Source organism: Pipistrellus hanaki, assembly GCF_964339955.1.
Source record: "Pipistrellus hanaki genome assembly, chromosome: 12".
Taxonomy (NCBI): Eukaryota; Metazoa; Chordata; class Mammalia; order Chiroptera; family Vespertilionidae; genus Pipistrellus; species Pipistrellus hanaki.
The window spans coordinates 37673968-37690655 of NC_140514.1; the positions used below are offsets into that span (position 1 = coordinate 37673968).

The 16688-nt window shown below is 33.1% G+C and overlaps 1 protein-coding gene across 14 annotated transcripts in view; it reads right to left on the minus strand.

Moving 5' to 3' along the window:
* Positions 1-2167: 2167 nt before the first annotated feature.
* TIA1 (TIA1 cytotoxic granule associated RNA binding protein) overlaps positions 2168-16688 on the minus strand; it is a 31919-nt gene continuing 17398 nt past the window's right edge. For 2 of the 14 annotated variants that reach the window (XM_084901220.1, XM_084901218.1), the window contains exons 4-13: positions 16238-16292; positions 16033-16065; positions 14735-14822; positions 11320-11395; positions 8845-8953; positions 8355-8450; positions 8155-8239; positions 7493-7616; positions 6519-6661; positions 2168-5437 (exon numbers count right to left, since the gene is read on the minus strand). In XM_084901220.1, coding sequence (XP_084757346.1) covers positions 5311-5437; positions 6519-6661; positions 7493-7616; positions 8155-8239; positions 8355-8450; positions 8845-8953; positions 11320-11395; positions 14735-14822; positions 16033-16065; positions 16238-16292 — 936 coding nt within the window. In that variant the 3' untranslated portion in view covers positions 2168-5310. Of the gene's footprint in view, positions 5480-6518; positions 6665-7237; positions 7343-7492; positions 7617-8154; positions 8240-8354; positions 8451-8844; positions 8954-11319; positions 11396-12095; positions 12162-14734; positions 14823-16032; positions 16066-16237; positions 16293-16688 lie in introns of those variants that run through there. The other 12 variants (XM_084901219.1, XM_084901217.1, XM_084901214.1 and 9 more) reach the window with 8 other exon arrangements.

A 16688-nucleotide genomic window follows, 5' to 3' on the forward strand; every position in this document is an offset into this window, starting at 1 on the left:
TTTTACAGAGAGGGAGAGAAATAATTAGAAACATCGATGAGAGAGTCATTGATCAGCTGCCTCTTGCATACCCCCTACTGGGGATGTGCCCCAACCAAAGTACATGCCCTTGACTGGAATCGCACCCGGGACACTTCAGTCAGCAGGCTGACTTTCTATCCACTGAGCCAAACCGGTTTCAGCAAAGGTTATATTATTGATATTATAGATTAGTCTTTCAGATTGGCTTCTTTCATTTACTAATATACATTTAAGTTTCCAACTTCTTTTTATTTTTTTAATGTATTTTATTGATTTTCTAGAGAGAGGAATGGAGAGGGATAGAGAGCCAGAAACATCAATGAGAGAGAAACATCGACTGCCTCCCGCACACCCCTTTACCAGAGATGTGCCTGCAACCAATGTACATGCCCCTGACCAGAATCGAACCTGGGACCTTTCAGTCCACAGACTGACGCTCTATCCACTGAGCCAAACTGGTTTCAGCTCCAACTTCTTTTTAAATCTTGGCTGTATCTATAGCAAAAACCCTCTTTTTGTTCCTAATTTTACTTGTGCTTTCTTTTTTCTGATTAGTTTTACCACATGATGTTATATATTTTATTAATCTTTTCAAAAGAACAAACTTTTCGGCTTATTTGAGCTAGTTTATTATATATTTGTTTTCAATTATATTAATATTTGCTCCCATTTCATAATTTCTTTCATTATTCATTTTCTAACCTCCTAAGCAGGAAACATAGCTCATTAATTTTAATCCCTTCTTTTCTATTATTAATAGCATTAAAGTTATATAATACATTGTTTTCAAAGTGCCATTTAACCACAAATTTTGATATTTTCTTTTTTAAAGAATATATTTTTATTGATTTTTTCACAGAGAGGAAGGGAGAGGGATAGAGAGTTAGAAATATCGATGAGAAACATCGACCAGCTGCCTCTTGCACACTTCCTACTGGGGGTGTGCCTGCAACCAAGGTACATGCCCTTGATCGGAATCGAACCTGGGACCCTTGAGTCCACAGGCTGACGCTCTATCCACTGAGCCAAACCGGCAGGGCTGATATGTATTATTTTCATTCATTAACAATTTTATATTTAAACATTTTTTACTGTGATATTGTCTTTGGCTCATAAGTTTATACATGTGTTTTGGAATTTCTACAACTTTTTATGATTTTTAAAAAATATTTGCCTTTATTTATGGAACTTGCAGATTTTTAAAAATATATATTTTATTGATTTTTTACAAATAGAAAGAGAGAGGGATAGAGAGTTAGAAACATCAATGAGAGAGAATCATTGATCAGCTGCCTTTTGCACACCCCCACTGACGCTCTAACCAAGCTTGGCCAGTAGAACATTTGTCTTTTAATATTATCAGTGAATTTATTCCTATTTTAATTTCTTGTTCTGACATTTTACTGTTATCACTGTTCTAATTTCTTGAATACATTTTCTTTCCTCTCAGGATATTATAGTTCTTGGAAGTTTCCTGATTGATAGTTGCTTTTTGTTTAGATCTACCTTTCACAAAGTTTCCTTCAATTTCTGGTTATCTTTGGCTGTCCAATTTTAAAAGTGAAGAGCTAAAAACCTGTTTGGAAGATTTGCGTACATGGGAAGGGCTTAATGACTGGCATGCTCCCCCCATGCTTCACTATAGGGGGATTGGTGGCCATTTGGCTTTTTTTCCTATCAAGAGTTTAGCATGGTCAGTGCAGCGCAGTGGTTGAGTGTTGCCTATGAACCAGGTCACGGTTCAATTCCTGATCAGAGCATATATCTGGGTTACGGGCTCAATCCCGTTTGGGGGGTGCAGGAGACCGCCAATCAATGTTTCTCTCTCTTTCCCTTCCTCTCCGAAATCAGTAAAAATATATTTAAAAAGTTTTAAAAGTTTAGTTTCTCCACAGAAGGCTCCTCCAAATCCCCCTTTGTGTGTGCAAGTGTGGCGTTCATGTGTCAGAGCTGAACAAGGAGGAGGTGGGGAATCTCATTTATCCAGTATGTAAATTTGTACTTAAATCCCTAATTTCTGTAAAGTATTTCATCCTAGCCTAGTAACACTGAGTCAGATGTCTACTTTTTCCTTTTTTTAGTTGAATTATTATCAGAATAACTTCAGCCTCCAATTTGAGAGGTTGTAATGTAAAATCCTATTCAATTGAGACACATTCACATAAATTTTATTAAGGCTCTTAAATTAAAATTTCTTGTTTTAGAGGTATATTCTTCAAGTTCTAAACACAACAGTAAAATGCAGTGACTGGAAAAAAATGTAATAACCTCCTCCAAAAAAATGATTTTTAGAAATCACTCTTTCCATGAAAGGGTGTGCTTTTTATTTCCTATAAACGCATTTTATTTTTCAAATTGACTATCACCTGAAGAGCACCAATAGCACTTAGTAAACCTAACTCTCTTTGTATATGCAATCTAGTCCTAACAATCTAATCCTTCTCAAATGTAGTAGAACTCTAACACAAAAGGAAGAGGAATACAAAAGAAGAGGAGGAAAACAGGGATAAAACAGAATAAAACTATAATGTGAATTTCATTTTCTACAAAGAGATAATAACAAGGAAAATGAGATCTTGGTTTATAATGACTTGAATCTAAATAATTCCAATTCTTTGTTGTATTAAACAGAAACACAATGCAAACCATGGTTTCTGGAATAAGATTTTTAAAAATCTAACAAATATCTGAATGAATATAACAATATGGTTAGACCAAAAAGAAAAAAGTCTATCACACAATAATCACTGAAGATCCCACAAGTTATAGAAAACATAAAGAAACTTTAATATCCAAACAGGGCAAAAAATACTGGATTAATGACCCATTAAATGTGAGTCACATCAGGTTCTTTATAGTACCAGATGTATTTAAAAATAAAATTTGAATGCATATTGTAAAGAATAAAACCATTTTTAAAACTTATAATTTATTTTCCTGATACTAATGCCAGTAAGTTTAGACTAAAGAAAAAACGTTAAGTGATTTGTTTTAACATTCAGAGTAAGATTTAAATCAAAATTATCAACGTTCCTAAATATGAATTTGTTCAGTAGTAACCTTTTCATCATACCATTTTTTTTTTCTTCCAGAAAGTAGTCAATGTACGTTTTGAGGTTTGTGCAATAAAAAAATATACTGGCTAATAAAAAGTGTTACTACTTGACATCGTCAAAATAAAAGAAAAACTATACTTTTGCTTATTTATGCCCAAATAATTTACCCTGCCCTCCACAGATGTGTAGTAAATATTTCTGAAACAGTGAAAAATGAAGGTCCTAAAATAGAAACATAAGCCAGAATAATTTAAAAATAGCTTCCTGATATTTTATTTTTTGAGTTATTTCACTTACACTACTTTTGGTTGCATGCCCTGATCTGTAGAAGTTAACAAGGAAATAAAATTTCCAAGTATTTAAAAAATTTACTCATCTTTCATAAAGCAACTTTTAATGTAGCAACACTTAAAAATACACAGTGACTTAATGAAACATTAGTACAACTGCATAGAATTGAGCTCCAGAGAATTATAAACTAATGAGTTGTCTTTCCTGGGCTCTGGTTTACAAGAGTATTGGCTTAGAGACCAGCTTAGAGTCATTTGTTCCCCTTTAGGAGATACAGGCCTTTTCTGTTCCTAAATAACGTACTAGGAGCTATCTGAAGCTCTTAAAAACAACCGACCATCCAAATATGTATACTGGGGACCCTTCCCCTTTGTGAGGCAAGGAAGGGAGTTTGTGACTTTCAATGAAAACAAAACAAAACAAAACTATTCTAAGAGACTCTGAAATGTACTAGAAATTTCAAAACTAGGACAATGCTATCAAAGATTAAATCTCTTAATGCTCGGAGCCACCCCAAAATACAATAAAATTGGGAACTCCAGGAAAACAGGTACCAAAAGAATCAAAATAATGATTGCACTGAGGATTCTCCTCTTTGAAGGCTGTTTAAGGAGGTAGGATTTTAAAGGTTTTTTTTGTTTATCTTTTGGCCTCTGAATATTTAAAAATGCTTTGCCCGGCTGGTCCTTCAGGCTAATTTTGGAGTTCATAATGAACCCCAAGCCTGACGTAAGGATATTCTAGTTTCACAGCTATTATCTGTACATATTAAAATTAAGTTGATTTACTCTTTTTGAGTAAATACAAACTAGGAAATGGCAAATTAATATATTCCTTTACATACAACTTTGTCTAAAAGTTCTCAAAAAACAAGAGCAGATGACTTTGTATTCAAAGACTACCAAAGTGTATATTTGATAATCACATGCAAACAACTTAAAATCTTACAAATCTCCTGTCAACTCTGCATGATACCTTTAAGAAGGAAATGACATACAAAGTTTGCTAACTGTGCAAAATATTAAACTGCTAAAACATTTTCATAATGAAATAATACATGTAAATGTAGAAGTTGACACATGAAATTAGCACAGTTCATAAGAACTTATCACATTTCAGAGATTTGCTTTAGTAACAAGTTTTTTGTTTTTATATTTTCTGGTACACAGCAAAATTTATCACAGAAGATAAAAATTCTTTTAAACAAAGTTAACAGGGAGTTCTTGAGGCACCTTCTCATATAAAACACAAGATGAATGCAATTAACAATCCATCTGAGAAAAATTTTCAATCTAAGTGAACATTTGTTTTTCCATTTAAGTATATTATACAGAACTTTAATAAGGCAAGACAAATTTGTGAAAAAATGTAGATACAAAAATGATGTAAACTAATAATTTATATTAAAAACCCCCAAAAGGAAAACAGTGGAGATGGGATAGTCCAAACAAACCTTTGTAAAAAGACTTAAAACAGAATTGTGCACAAGCTGAAGATTATAAAGAACTTCGAGACTCTGCACAGTTTTGGTTTTTCATGTTTTTTTTTTATATCTTTATATTACATGTTTTAAATCATATCAGGAATGCAAACTAGAACTGCACACTACTTTAGTGGAAAAAAAGTTCAACATTGTGCAATTTTCTGCCTCTTAATTTTTAAAAAGTGGCAGCAATCCCTGCATTTGTGTTTGAAACAAGGATCTGAGAAACTTTATTAAAAAAGGTAATGAAGGCAAAAATTGGCAGACATCCAGCATCTTGTTTCTTTTTAAAACAATATGGATGGTTAAGTAATTTCATGATTAAAAGATGAACATTTAAATAAATACATTGTATCTGACATTTGCACTGACTGATTTGATTAAATCTTTAAGTAAACAACGGCTTTACTACACTCTCTGTAGCCTCAAGCCACTGGCTTTAGATTCTGGAGTCCTTTTTCACTGGGTTTCATACCCTGCCACGCGATACCCTGCAGGCTGATTAGGCAACATGCTGCCGTTCTGTCCTGGAGGTGGCTGCAGTCCATAATTTGGTTGCATCCATGGCGGAGTAGTCTGTGTCTGACTGGAAGAGCATGTGAAAGAAGAGGGGAGAGAAATCCACTGACTAAAATGAAAGATAACACCAAGATCAAATAACATATAAAGAGGAAATATACTTTTTCTTTAGTTCCAAAAAAGAATTATTATGCCAAGGAAAGCAACAGTACAAGCATCCTCATAGGTTTAATTTGTACAGCTTAATCTTGTTAGTTTAATTACAGTTAAGAAAATACCCTTAACCTGTAAACATTTATCCCCCTTGACCTCAGAAAAAAACTCATCTTTCATTTCAGGAAGAAATGCTATACAACTGGGTTGGACATGTGGTGAACAAGCCACTTTCTGAAATAAACCTGACCATTTGATATGATAAGACTAGAACTTATATTACTCAATGAAAAAAGTATATATATAAGCACATAAATTTTTTCAATATTATAAATACAAGCTTCTTTTTAAAATAAAAACTGTAAAGTATTTTAATCTTTACTTTCTCAGATTGTTTTTCAGAAATTTAAGTAAAATTGCGTAATTTAGGGTGTATAAAGAAGCTTCCACGCCGAGACCGGTTTGGCTCAATGGATAGAGCGTCGGCTTGGGGATTGAAGGGTCTCGGGTTCAATTCCGGTCAAGGGCATGTACCTTGGTCGCGGGCATATGTAGGGGGTGTGCAAGAGGCAGCTGATTGATGATTCTATCTCATCGATGTTTCTAACTCTCTATCTCTCTTCCCTTCCTCTCTATACAAAATCAATAAAATATATTTAAAAAAAAAAAGGTTCCATGTAATAATAAACCCTTTTACACAGAAAAAATGAAGAACAAATAAAGCAACTAACAACAAAATTGTATTCAAGAATGGCCAAGGGAACCATCATAACTTATAACGATGGTTATACCTCAAAGCAACATATTTCTAGGCAAAACTTTAAAGAGATACATCTAAAACTATAAACTAAAATCTATTCTAAACTAAGTCTTTCAAAGGTTAAAGCTATGCTTTGGAAAGAGGGCCATGCTTCCTACTAATTACTTAAAATCTCTCCCTAAGTTCTTGACATTTTCAAAGACTAATAATAAATAAAAAGAGCTAATATTCTTACTTAAATCCTGGCTGGTTCCATGGCTGGCCATACATTCCATATGCAGGTACTTGCCAACCATTAGGCATATACTGGCCAATTTGTTGAGCATTTCCATACCACTGGCCCCATTGGCCATAAGCTGGTGGATATCCAATTTGATTCTGCTATTAAGTAAAATTATAACAGACAATTTAGTATTATTTGAAGTTATATGTCCTAATATACCACAAATAACTAATATACATAGCCATACCAAATAGGGCCAGCATTACAATTAAAATGAAAGGATAAACAAGAGTTTAGAAAGTGACTGCTAAAAAAAAAAAAAAAAAAAAAAAAAAGTTATATTACTATAACTTGACATAATACTCTGAATAGCAAGTTCTTTGTAAGGCAGTGGATAATGTTCTGGTAATAAATATTAAATTCAGTATAATGTTTAGTGCTTTATAAACTATTCACATGACTTGTTTCCTTTAGATAAGAAAGATACAAAGATTATTTCTACATTCGGTTTTGTTACTCCTATCTTAATGCTCCATTTACAATTCCCTCATAGAAATCTTTGTGGGATCAAGTTAACCACGAAAGCTGCCTGGAAAAACAAAAGCAGCAAAATGCCAAGGCCCTAAACATAAATATAACTACATTTTTATTTCAATCAAGTCAACAATGCTTGTGAGTTCTCCATATAATATGTGAATAAATCTACCAAGTATTAAGAAAAAATTTAATACCCTGTTAGGTTTGTCGGAGCATTTTAAAATCCACTGTGTATGAGTCAATTGAGGCGGTCACATTCATCATGTCACCACTGCAATCCATGAGCCACCACTCTGGAACTATAATACACGTAGGATGAGCCCTTATATATACTATCATTTTAGTATGAACTAGAAACTTATTAACATGGATTATAAACAATTTCATTCTAAAACAATATTATTAGTATTAGCCCAGTAATTATTTTGCAAAGTCAAGAACCCTCTCACCTGTTGCACAGGATTTATCATATCAAGAGTTTCTTTGCCCCAATAGCATTTCACAACATGACCTTCAATAGTAGTTCCATTAACAGAAACAATTGCATGTGCTGCACTTTCATGGGAGTTGAATCTATTGAAAACAATATTAAGAATCACCAATATAAATTGTTTAAAAACTTAAAAATAAAACTTATTTTTTAAAATCAAGTTGAGCCCAGCTGGTGTGGCTCAGTGACCCATGAACCAAGAGGTCACCGGTTCAATTCCTGGTCAGGCACTTGCCAGGTTGCAGGCTTGATACCCAGAAGAGGATATGCAGGAGGCAGCTGGTCAATGTTTCTATCTCTCTATCCCTGTCCCTTACTCTTTAAAATTAATAGAAACATATTAAAAAAAAAAAAATCAAGTTGAGCCAGGCAGTTCACATAAAAGAATCAATAAGATGGCATATTCTCTCCCCTCAGATCCTGAAATTCTGGAGAAACTTCTTTTAACAGAAGATGTTTTACTTTGTGTTGAAAGGTAGAAACTTAAAAAACAGTGGCAGATATGCTAAATGCTAGAGAAATTTTTATTTCTTTATAATGGAAGTAAAATTTTAAGAAAAACACTAAGTTAAATATATAAAAATAATTTTGGGGGATTTTTTTTAATAAAGCCACACCTACCGAACAAATGAATATCCTTTATCTGGAAAGACTCGAATTTCCATTATTTGTCCAAATGGCGAAAAAGTCTGACGCATTAATTGTTCTGTTAAGATAAAAAACAAACACAAAAACACACCCACTATATTAAAATCCACAAATATTAACATTTTCGGTTTCAAAATTAACCTCAAAATGCCATACAGGTAAAGCTCTCATACCTGTTAGCCCAGAAGTGACACCTCCACAGTATACAGTACAGTTGCTTGGACTAGACTGATTTACGACCTCATCATATGACAGCTGTTTGGTGTTTGCTGGGGATGGAAAGTTTTATATTATTAATTCATTAAATAAAATGTTCAGAAAGAGAAATTCAGTATTACTAGTAACTACACTACTGTAATAGTAATATCTACCTTGAATAAAATGCTTACATACTACACATTATATTTGATTGATGATTATACCTCCCCCAAGAATGTCTTAAAAATTACTCAATATTCTATATTTAATAGGAGACTTCACATTCGAGGTAATATTTATTATTTGTAATTACAAAAATGAAAACTAAGTACATTTTAGAACAGTAGTCTTGATTTGCTTCTCATCTATTTCTGCAATAAGTCTCCAGGAACAGCTCTAACATTTAAAATCTAGTGTATTTTCCTCCAAAATTCCACATTTCCTTTTCTTCTCCAATACACCTACACTCATATGTACTCTTTGGAGCTGGAGGCTTTCGGGTTGCCCAGTTAGTTCTGATTTGTCTTCCTCCGAGCCACTGGCCACCCATCTGTTGAATGGCGTTTTCTGCATCCTGTTCCACACATTAGAAATGACAAAGACATTATTAGTTGATGTTAAACATTAGCAGTAGAGAAAACCCATGTATGCTTTTCACAATTTTTTTTGAGTGAAAATGCTTTACGAGATACACAATATGTGATAGCTCACCTACAATGCAATGAATGGCGCTTTTATTTTTATTTTTTTTATTTTATTTTTATTGATTTTTTTTTTTGCCCCCGTCCCTCCCTCCCCAGAGTTTTATGTCCATTGGTTGTACTTATATGCATGTATACAAGTCCTTCGGTTGATCTATTATCTCCCCCAGATCTCCCTCCCCTCCCCACTGTAAATTGACAGTCTGCTTGTTGCTTTACTGTCTCTATATCTATCTTTTGGTTCATCAGTTTATAATGTTCTTTATTATCCATAAATGAGTGAGGTCATGTGGTGTTTCTCTTTCATTGATTGGCTTATTTCACTCAGCATGATGCTCTCCAATTCCTGAATGGCGCTTTTAAATTATCTTTCTTTTATATGGGCATCAGACTTTGGTTATGTTAATCACCCAAAAAATCCAAAGCCCAAAAGCCTTTCTGAGGTAGCTATTATAAAGTTCATGTAACAACTTAAGACTATTATGGATGAAAATCTCACTTTATACAATCCAACAAGTAAATAAATATTGAACAGATATCATATTCTGGACAGCAGGTTAAATGTTAGGGATATATTAGTGAATGAGGCAGATGTGGGCTCTACTACCATGGAGGTGACAAAGTAATTACAAATTGTATATGCTATGACAGAAACAAAACGCAGATATAGAGATTATGGACTTGGGGATTTACTTTAGGTAGCATGATTAGGGAAGGTCTCTTTGAAATGATATTTGAGCTGAAACTGAGAGGGAAAGGAGCAAGCCACGTCAAAACGTCAAAAACTTTCTTCCAGTCAAGCCGGTTTGGCTCAGTGGATAGAGCGTCAGCCTGCGGACTGAAGGGTCCTGGGTTCGATTACGGTCGGGGGCATGTGCCTTGGTTGCGGGCACATCCCCAGTGGCGGGTGTGCAGGAGGCAGCTGATCGATGATTCTCTCTCATCGATGTTTCTAACTCTCTGTCCCTCTCTGTAAAAAATCAATAAAATATATTTAAAAAAACAAAACAAAAACAAAAAACCAAAACAAAACAAAAAACAACAACACAACTTTCTTCCAAGAAGAAAGTCCTGAAAGAGGGAAAAGCATTGTAAACTGTATAAAGGCAGCAAAGAGACCGGCATGCATCTGAAAGAAGAATGTGAAAGATGCCTAATTTCACTGGAATCTAGTGAACAAAAAGGGTGCCAGAAGAAAAAACTGAAAGAATTTAAGTAAGAGTTGAGCATGATCAGATTTATGTTTTTAATATATCTTATTGATTTTATAGAGAGGAGAGGGACAGAGTTAGAAATATTGATGAGAGCCGAAACCGGTTTGGCTCAGTGGTAGAGCGTCGGTCTGCGGACTGAAAGGTCCCAGGTTCGATTCTGGTCAAGGGCATGTACATTGATTGCGGGCACATCCCCAGTAGGGGGTGTGCAAGAGGCAGCTGGTCGATGTTTCTCTCTCATTGACGTTTCTAGCTCTCTATCCCTCTCTCCTCCTCTCTGTAAAAAATCAATAAAATATATTTAAAAAAAAAAAAAGAAATTGATGAGAGAGAACATCAATCAGCTGTTTCCTGTACGCCCCCTAATGGGGATGGAGCCTGCAACCAAGGTACATGCCCTTGACCAGAATCAAACCTGAGACATGCCCAGGTGGTGTGGCCCGCACTATTATATTCTCTCCTGTCCTCTCTTTCTAAAAATCAATGAAAACTTATTAACAATTGCTGAAATCAGTTTTCTTCAGTGGATAGAGCATCAGCCTGCGGACTGAAGGGTCCCAGGTTCGATTCTGGACAAGGGAATGTACCTTGGTTGCAGGCATATCCCCGGTAGGGGGTGTGCAGGAGGCAGCTGATCGATGTATCTCTCTCATCGATGTTTCTAACTCTCTCTCTTCCTTCCTCTCTTTAAAAAACAAAACAAAACAAAAAAATATATATAACTTATTAACAACAAAAAATATATTTATAACTTATTAACAACAAAAAAGTCCCCTCCTGGAGCATTTTATTAGCTACACTTAAATTATTACAGGAATACAAAACAGGGAGATAATGAAAATATCCATTAGTGAGGGAGGTTAATTATCAGTGAAATGAACAAATGGCAAATGAAAGAAAAGACTATGAAAACAAAATGAGTATTTTAATTTTTTACTCTTGAAGCACTGCACATGCATTTGTTCTTTTTTCTTTTTTTTTTCTTTTTTTTTTTTTTTTGCACATGCACTTTTTATTGAGCTCACCCATTTGTTGAAAAAGGAGACAAAGCCATAGCCCTTAGACTTTCCTGTTGCCATGTCTTTTACCACTCGGGCATCTCTGAAATTAGAACAATCAGAAGTTTAGGTTTGCAAACTCTCCTGTGTATTATCAAGTGAGAATTTCACACACAACTTATTTTCATGTTTCATCTTCATTAAAATGAACCTTTAATGGAAATTCACCTTTTATTCTATAAAATTTATGTATTAGCAAATGAGGCTTAATTTTATAAACATGCAAATCAATAACTTCTTAAAATATGTATATATACATTGTACAAAAACTGCTTCCCATTTCAAAAAATTTTAAACTTTTAAATATTAAGCATGGTGAAGACAGCTATTCAGATGATTATTTAACCACTTACAGGGTTCACAGGCACATTAGATGAATGGCTTTCTTTAACCATGCAATTTATAACTTGCTATTTGATACCATATACTACCTAATCATTAAAATAGAAAACTGAAAACTAAGAGAATAAAAAACTTATATATTCCCTAAATTAAATACATTATTTTCTCAGATCAATTCATACCCCCGCCCCCTTTTGGACTATTGGTAAACTTTGAAAACTTGACATTTTCAGAAATTCTAAATAATTGAAGAAAAAAACTAGACACACATTTTAGTTTTAAATTATATATGAAAGGATTTTATACTGAATTTTAAAATAGCAATCATATAAGATTGATTGGAAACTACAAGATATAAGAGCAAAATCTTAAAAAGTCAGAAAGTAAAAAAGCACGCCAACATTTATCCACTGTGAACCGTAGCTTGTAGTTAGCCAGGGCAATTCTGTCCATTCTTCAGAGATACTCTGCAAAATAACCAGAGCCCTATTATTTGAGATTGAGTAAAAAACCCAGCCATGATAGCTAAAACTCCATACTTCAAAAAATTGGACTCAAATTGTGCTTCACAGGCAAATCTGCTTTTAAGTTAGCCAGGTATGTTACAATGCTTGTTCTCTCAGGACACATGAACAAAACAGGCACTTTCACAACAAAAACCCAAGTCAGAAAGCCATGCAATATAATTTATATTAAAGTATACATAAGCATATTTTTATCACCTTAGAAGTGATTTATGAAATGTTTAAGGTCAAAATGACAAAGAGGTAGTGGTAAAAAAGGAAAACTAATGCAAGTCACTTCTTACTATGTAAAAATACTTATTATCTGTAAGGCACACATGCATTAATTTGGTAGCCGATTCACTTCTATTTCAAAATTTGTTAATTATATAAAACTCAAGGAATAGAAAGTTTACTATATTAATTAGAAAAAGAAAGTACTATATTTTTTATACTAATATTTTAAAAGGTCACCATTTACTGCATGTCTTCTATAACTCACTGTTGTAGGATCTCTACAGAGACTATCATAAGAACCTTTCAATATACTAATATAGTTATCAACTTATCTCCTTTAACAACAACAACAAAAATCAGAAAATGATGCTACCCTACTGAAAATGGTTCTTTTAAATTTTAAATATTATTTAAAGTTTAAATATTATTTATATATTGCCTCAACTGAAAATTATAAAATTTAAGTGAAGGCCTTACCCAAGAAAAATATATCAATAATCATGGTTGGCCTTAATAAAAGCTAGACTATAATTATGATACCAACATATTTAACAAAAAGAAATTATTGATCCGTGATTAAAAAGTCATGAAATTACTAAAATTTGAATGTCGTTTAACTTGAACTAATTGTTAAGTAATCTTTATCTAATCCCAAACCTAAATTCCCATTTTCAGAATTTACTTCAATCAAAATTAAAGCATTCAATAAAATAGCTATATAACCTGTTAAAACATTAGAAAATTTTCTTTCTAGAATTAAGTTTTAGAAAATGTTAGCCTTGAAATACATTTAATTCTTACTTATTTCTGAAAGGATTTCTAAGGAAGCAGCAGCAAATATCTAGACCATGGTTCTTTAATCTTTCTTTAATCCTTTTATGGTCCTATGACTACTCTGAAAATAGAATAAAACTTACAAAAGATACTCCACACCAAAAGGAAAACAAACACAACACTTTGCATACAGAGATTTATAGAGCCTTTGAGAGGCTAAGGGTTAATACCTTCCAGTCTAGATACTTGAAAGCAAGTTAACCATCATCAAAACCCTATGACAGATTAAAGGGAACAATAAATTAGAACTTGTTTTTCCAATCAGTTCTCATAAAGGTAAATGTCACCTAACAAAAGAGTCTGTTAGTAAACCATAATTTTGCAATTGCCTCTAAAGATGGTCTCTTACTATGCATGTTCATCATCCTACCAACAAATTACAACTCTTCAAACGAAAATTCCCAAAATTCATCACCTGTTCTATTGGCACTTACGTTTCTCCTCACCTCATATTTGCTGTTGGTCTGTGCATGAAACTAAACCAAAGCTAGTGTTTCCTTTGTGCTTTAGTTAAGATAATTTACTACTCTTCTAGCTGGAATAATAAAGTAACCAGAAACCCTAAAAAAATTCTGTTTTCTAAATTCAGTGATTACATGCAAAAAAGTACTATTATCAAATTATTAGTCTTACTCTATTATGGCATGTTTTTTAAAGTATTAGAATTTTTTATGATGAATACTACATTGAGTGAGCTATTTCAAAGGGCTTAAACTGTATATTTAATAATAAATGCTAGCAGGAAAGAACTTTACAAAAAACTAAAAGGCATTATTACTGTTGTTGTGAGTAACAACAACAAAAGAGTTGGTTGACTTGAAATTAACACTTAGTAACTATTTTGGGGGTTAAAATTATGTTTCTTTTTGTTAAAATAAATTAACATAAAATGCATGGTATCACCGAAACCGGTTTGGCTCATTGGATAGGGCGTCATCAGCCTGTGGACTGAAAGGTCCCAGGTTCAATTCCGGTCAAGGGCATGTACCTTGGTTGCGGGCACATCCCCAGTAGGGGGTGTGCAAGAGGCAGCTGATCGATGATTCTCTCTCATTGATGTTTCTAGCTCTCTCTCTCTCTCCCTTCCTCTCTGAAAAAAAAAAAAGAAAAAAAAGAAAAAAGAAAAAAAGAAAAAAGCATGTATCATAGAAGTGCCCAAAAGGTCTAAATTCCTTAGTCACAGCACAATTTACTAAAGACTATGACTTATACATGAAGCAATATGTAGAATAGTAAAATTGTCTCTTAAAAGCTAATGCTAATTGAAAAATAGATTTTAAGATAATTGAAGACCAAAGATTTATTTAATGGGAAAACAATCTTTGGCTCTTAACTGCTTAAATAGCTTCTAAACAATGTAATATCTTATATTCAAGTGTTAAAATTAATAAACAAAATTCACAGTATATTTTCAAAGTACTTCTAAATAAGATTGTTTCTAATTAAAAGTATCTTCTATTACTTACGATATTCTTCCAAATGGCGCAAATGCAGCTTTTATATCTTCCGTTGTTATTTCTGGACTGAGATCACCAACAAAGACATGGAAATGATCTTATAAGGGGAAGGTAAGGGGAAGTGAAAAGAAAAATAAAATTTTAGAATTTAAAAATACTGAAATTTATTCAATAAATTATTTTTAAAATAATTTATGGATTATAGTAACATACAAATAAAACACTACTCTATATCTATACAAAGACTATAATTTTAAACATAAGGAATCAAGGTGACAATCCTTTCTAAAGACTGATATATCTGACAGTTATATTTCTGTTTACAGCCAATTATTATTCTGGCCTAAGAAAATAAACTAATAATATATAAGTTTTTCATAAGAAATTAATGACTTCATTACTGTTTTAATAGTAATTATTTACATTTAATTAGTTTACCACTATATTAAAGCTTTACAATTTAAAATAAAATAGTGGTATTGTGAATTATGTAGACTAGATTTGCCTCAGTTAAGACAATTCACTGAAGCTAGACATGATATACTTGGTTTAACCATATTTTGTGAAGAACAAGCAAAGAAATACCTTGCATTGCAACAGTTTGATGTTAAAGTATTTGACAGTTTTCTCAAAAGCCAACAGTTTTGGTTGCCCAGACATTACACCATTCAGTTTATGTGAATCCATGTGCATGTGAACTAAGACTGAAGGCAACAAAATGAAAACAGTAATCCCTTCACTTTATATTAGAGCCATTAAAAAAGCATTGGAGAGAAATAACGATCCCATGTGAAGTTTAAAAAAAAAAAGACAATGCTCAAGAAAAGAAACACTTAAAAATACAAAATAGTTGTTTCAACATTTTAAAATAGACATATATATTAATTTTGACAAAATATATTTGGAAAGAAAAGTTACCCCTACTTGGCAGGCCTTAAGCAACATATTGCGTTGCCATTTGGGAAACAGTTTCAGGAGCAACTCAAGCAATCAGAAGATCTGGATATGGAGCACAGATCGTGACCTCAAGGAAGCAGGGTATCTTGCCCTTTAGTTGGTGAAAGTATTTCTAAGGCATCAGCTGCCTCCAAGAGGGTCAGAGAGCTTGAAATAGCACCAAAGTAGTGGACAAGCCACACTTGGTCAACACTGGGAAGAAGGGGGAAAAATATTGCCAGAGACAAATAGAAATACAACCACCTCCCTCCCCACTCCCCCCAATATCAAAAACAAAAACAAAAACTTCAGGTGGTTAGTGAATACCCTTTTCAAGAGATTTCATTTTATGTTTAAGAAGATACAATTACCTTGTGAACGCTGTGTGCTGACAACGGTACTACCTGATGACAAAGATTAGATTTGTTCTTAAATTTATTAACACAAACACATTCAATCATATCTTAGGATAAAGATCAAAACATTACTGCAAACACGTATGATGTTTTTATGCTTTACAATAAAACTACTGTGTACAATAAAAACAAATGTTCAAAAAGTATAATATATACTTACTGCTTGTATCTTTCTTTTGACTGCTGGGGGTTGTTGCCCAATTCACTTTGACTTCCTAAAAAAATTTTGTTCTACATTTATATTCCATAAAAATAAAGCTCAAAATCAGATATTACAAGATTTGCATCTGTATACACATAGGAAGTATATCTTTAAGATGAAATAGGTATCAGTTCCAGTCGATGTTTCTTATCATTTAACCTACATTTATGCAAATAATGTCAAATCCTAATCTTACATACTTACCTGTTAATATTGAATCAACCTTTTTTATCTAAAGTACCAATGAACTTTTGCCTTTTAGTCTTCCCCATTAGTATCCAATGTTCCTAGATGTTTCATCCAAGCTTGAGTAATTCAATAAATATTTTAGTACTTATCACATGCAATAAACATGTCCTCTAAAAGCTTTAGCCCACCTTTTAATAATGTGACTTTTTGTGATAAAAGT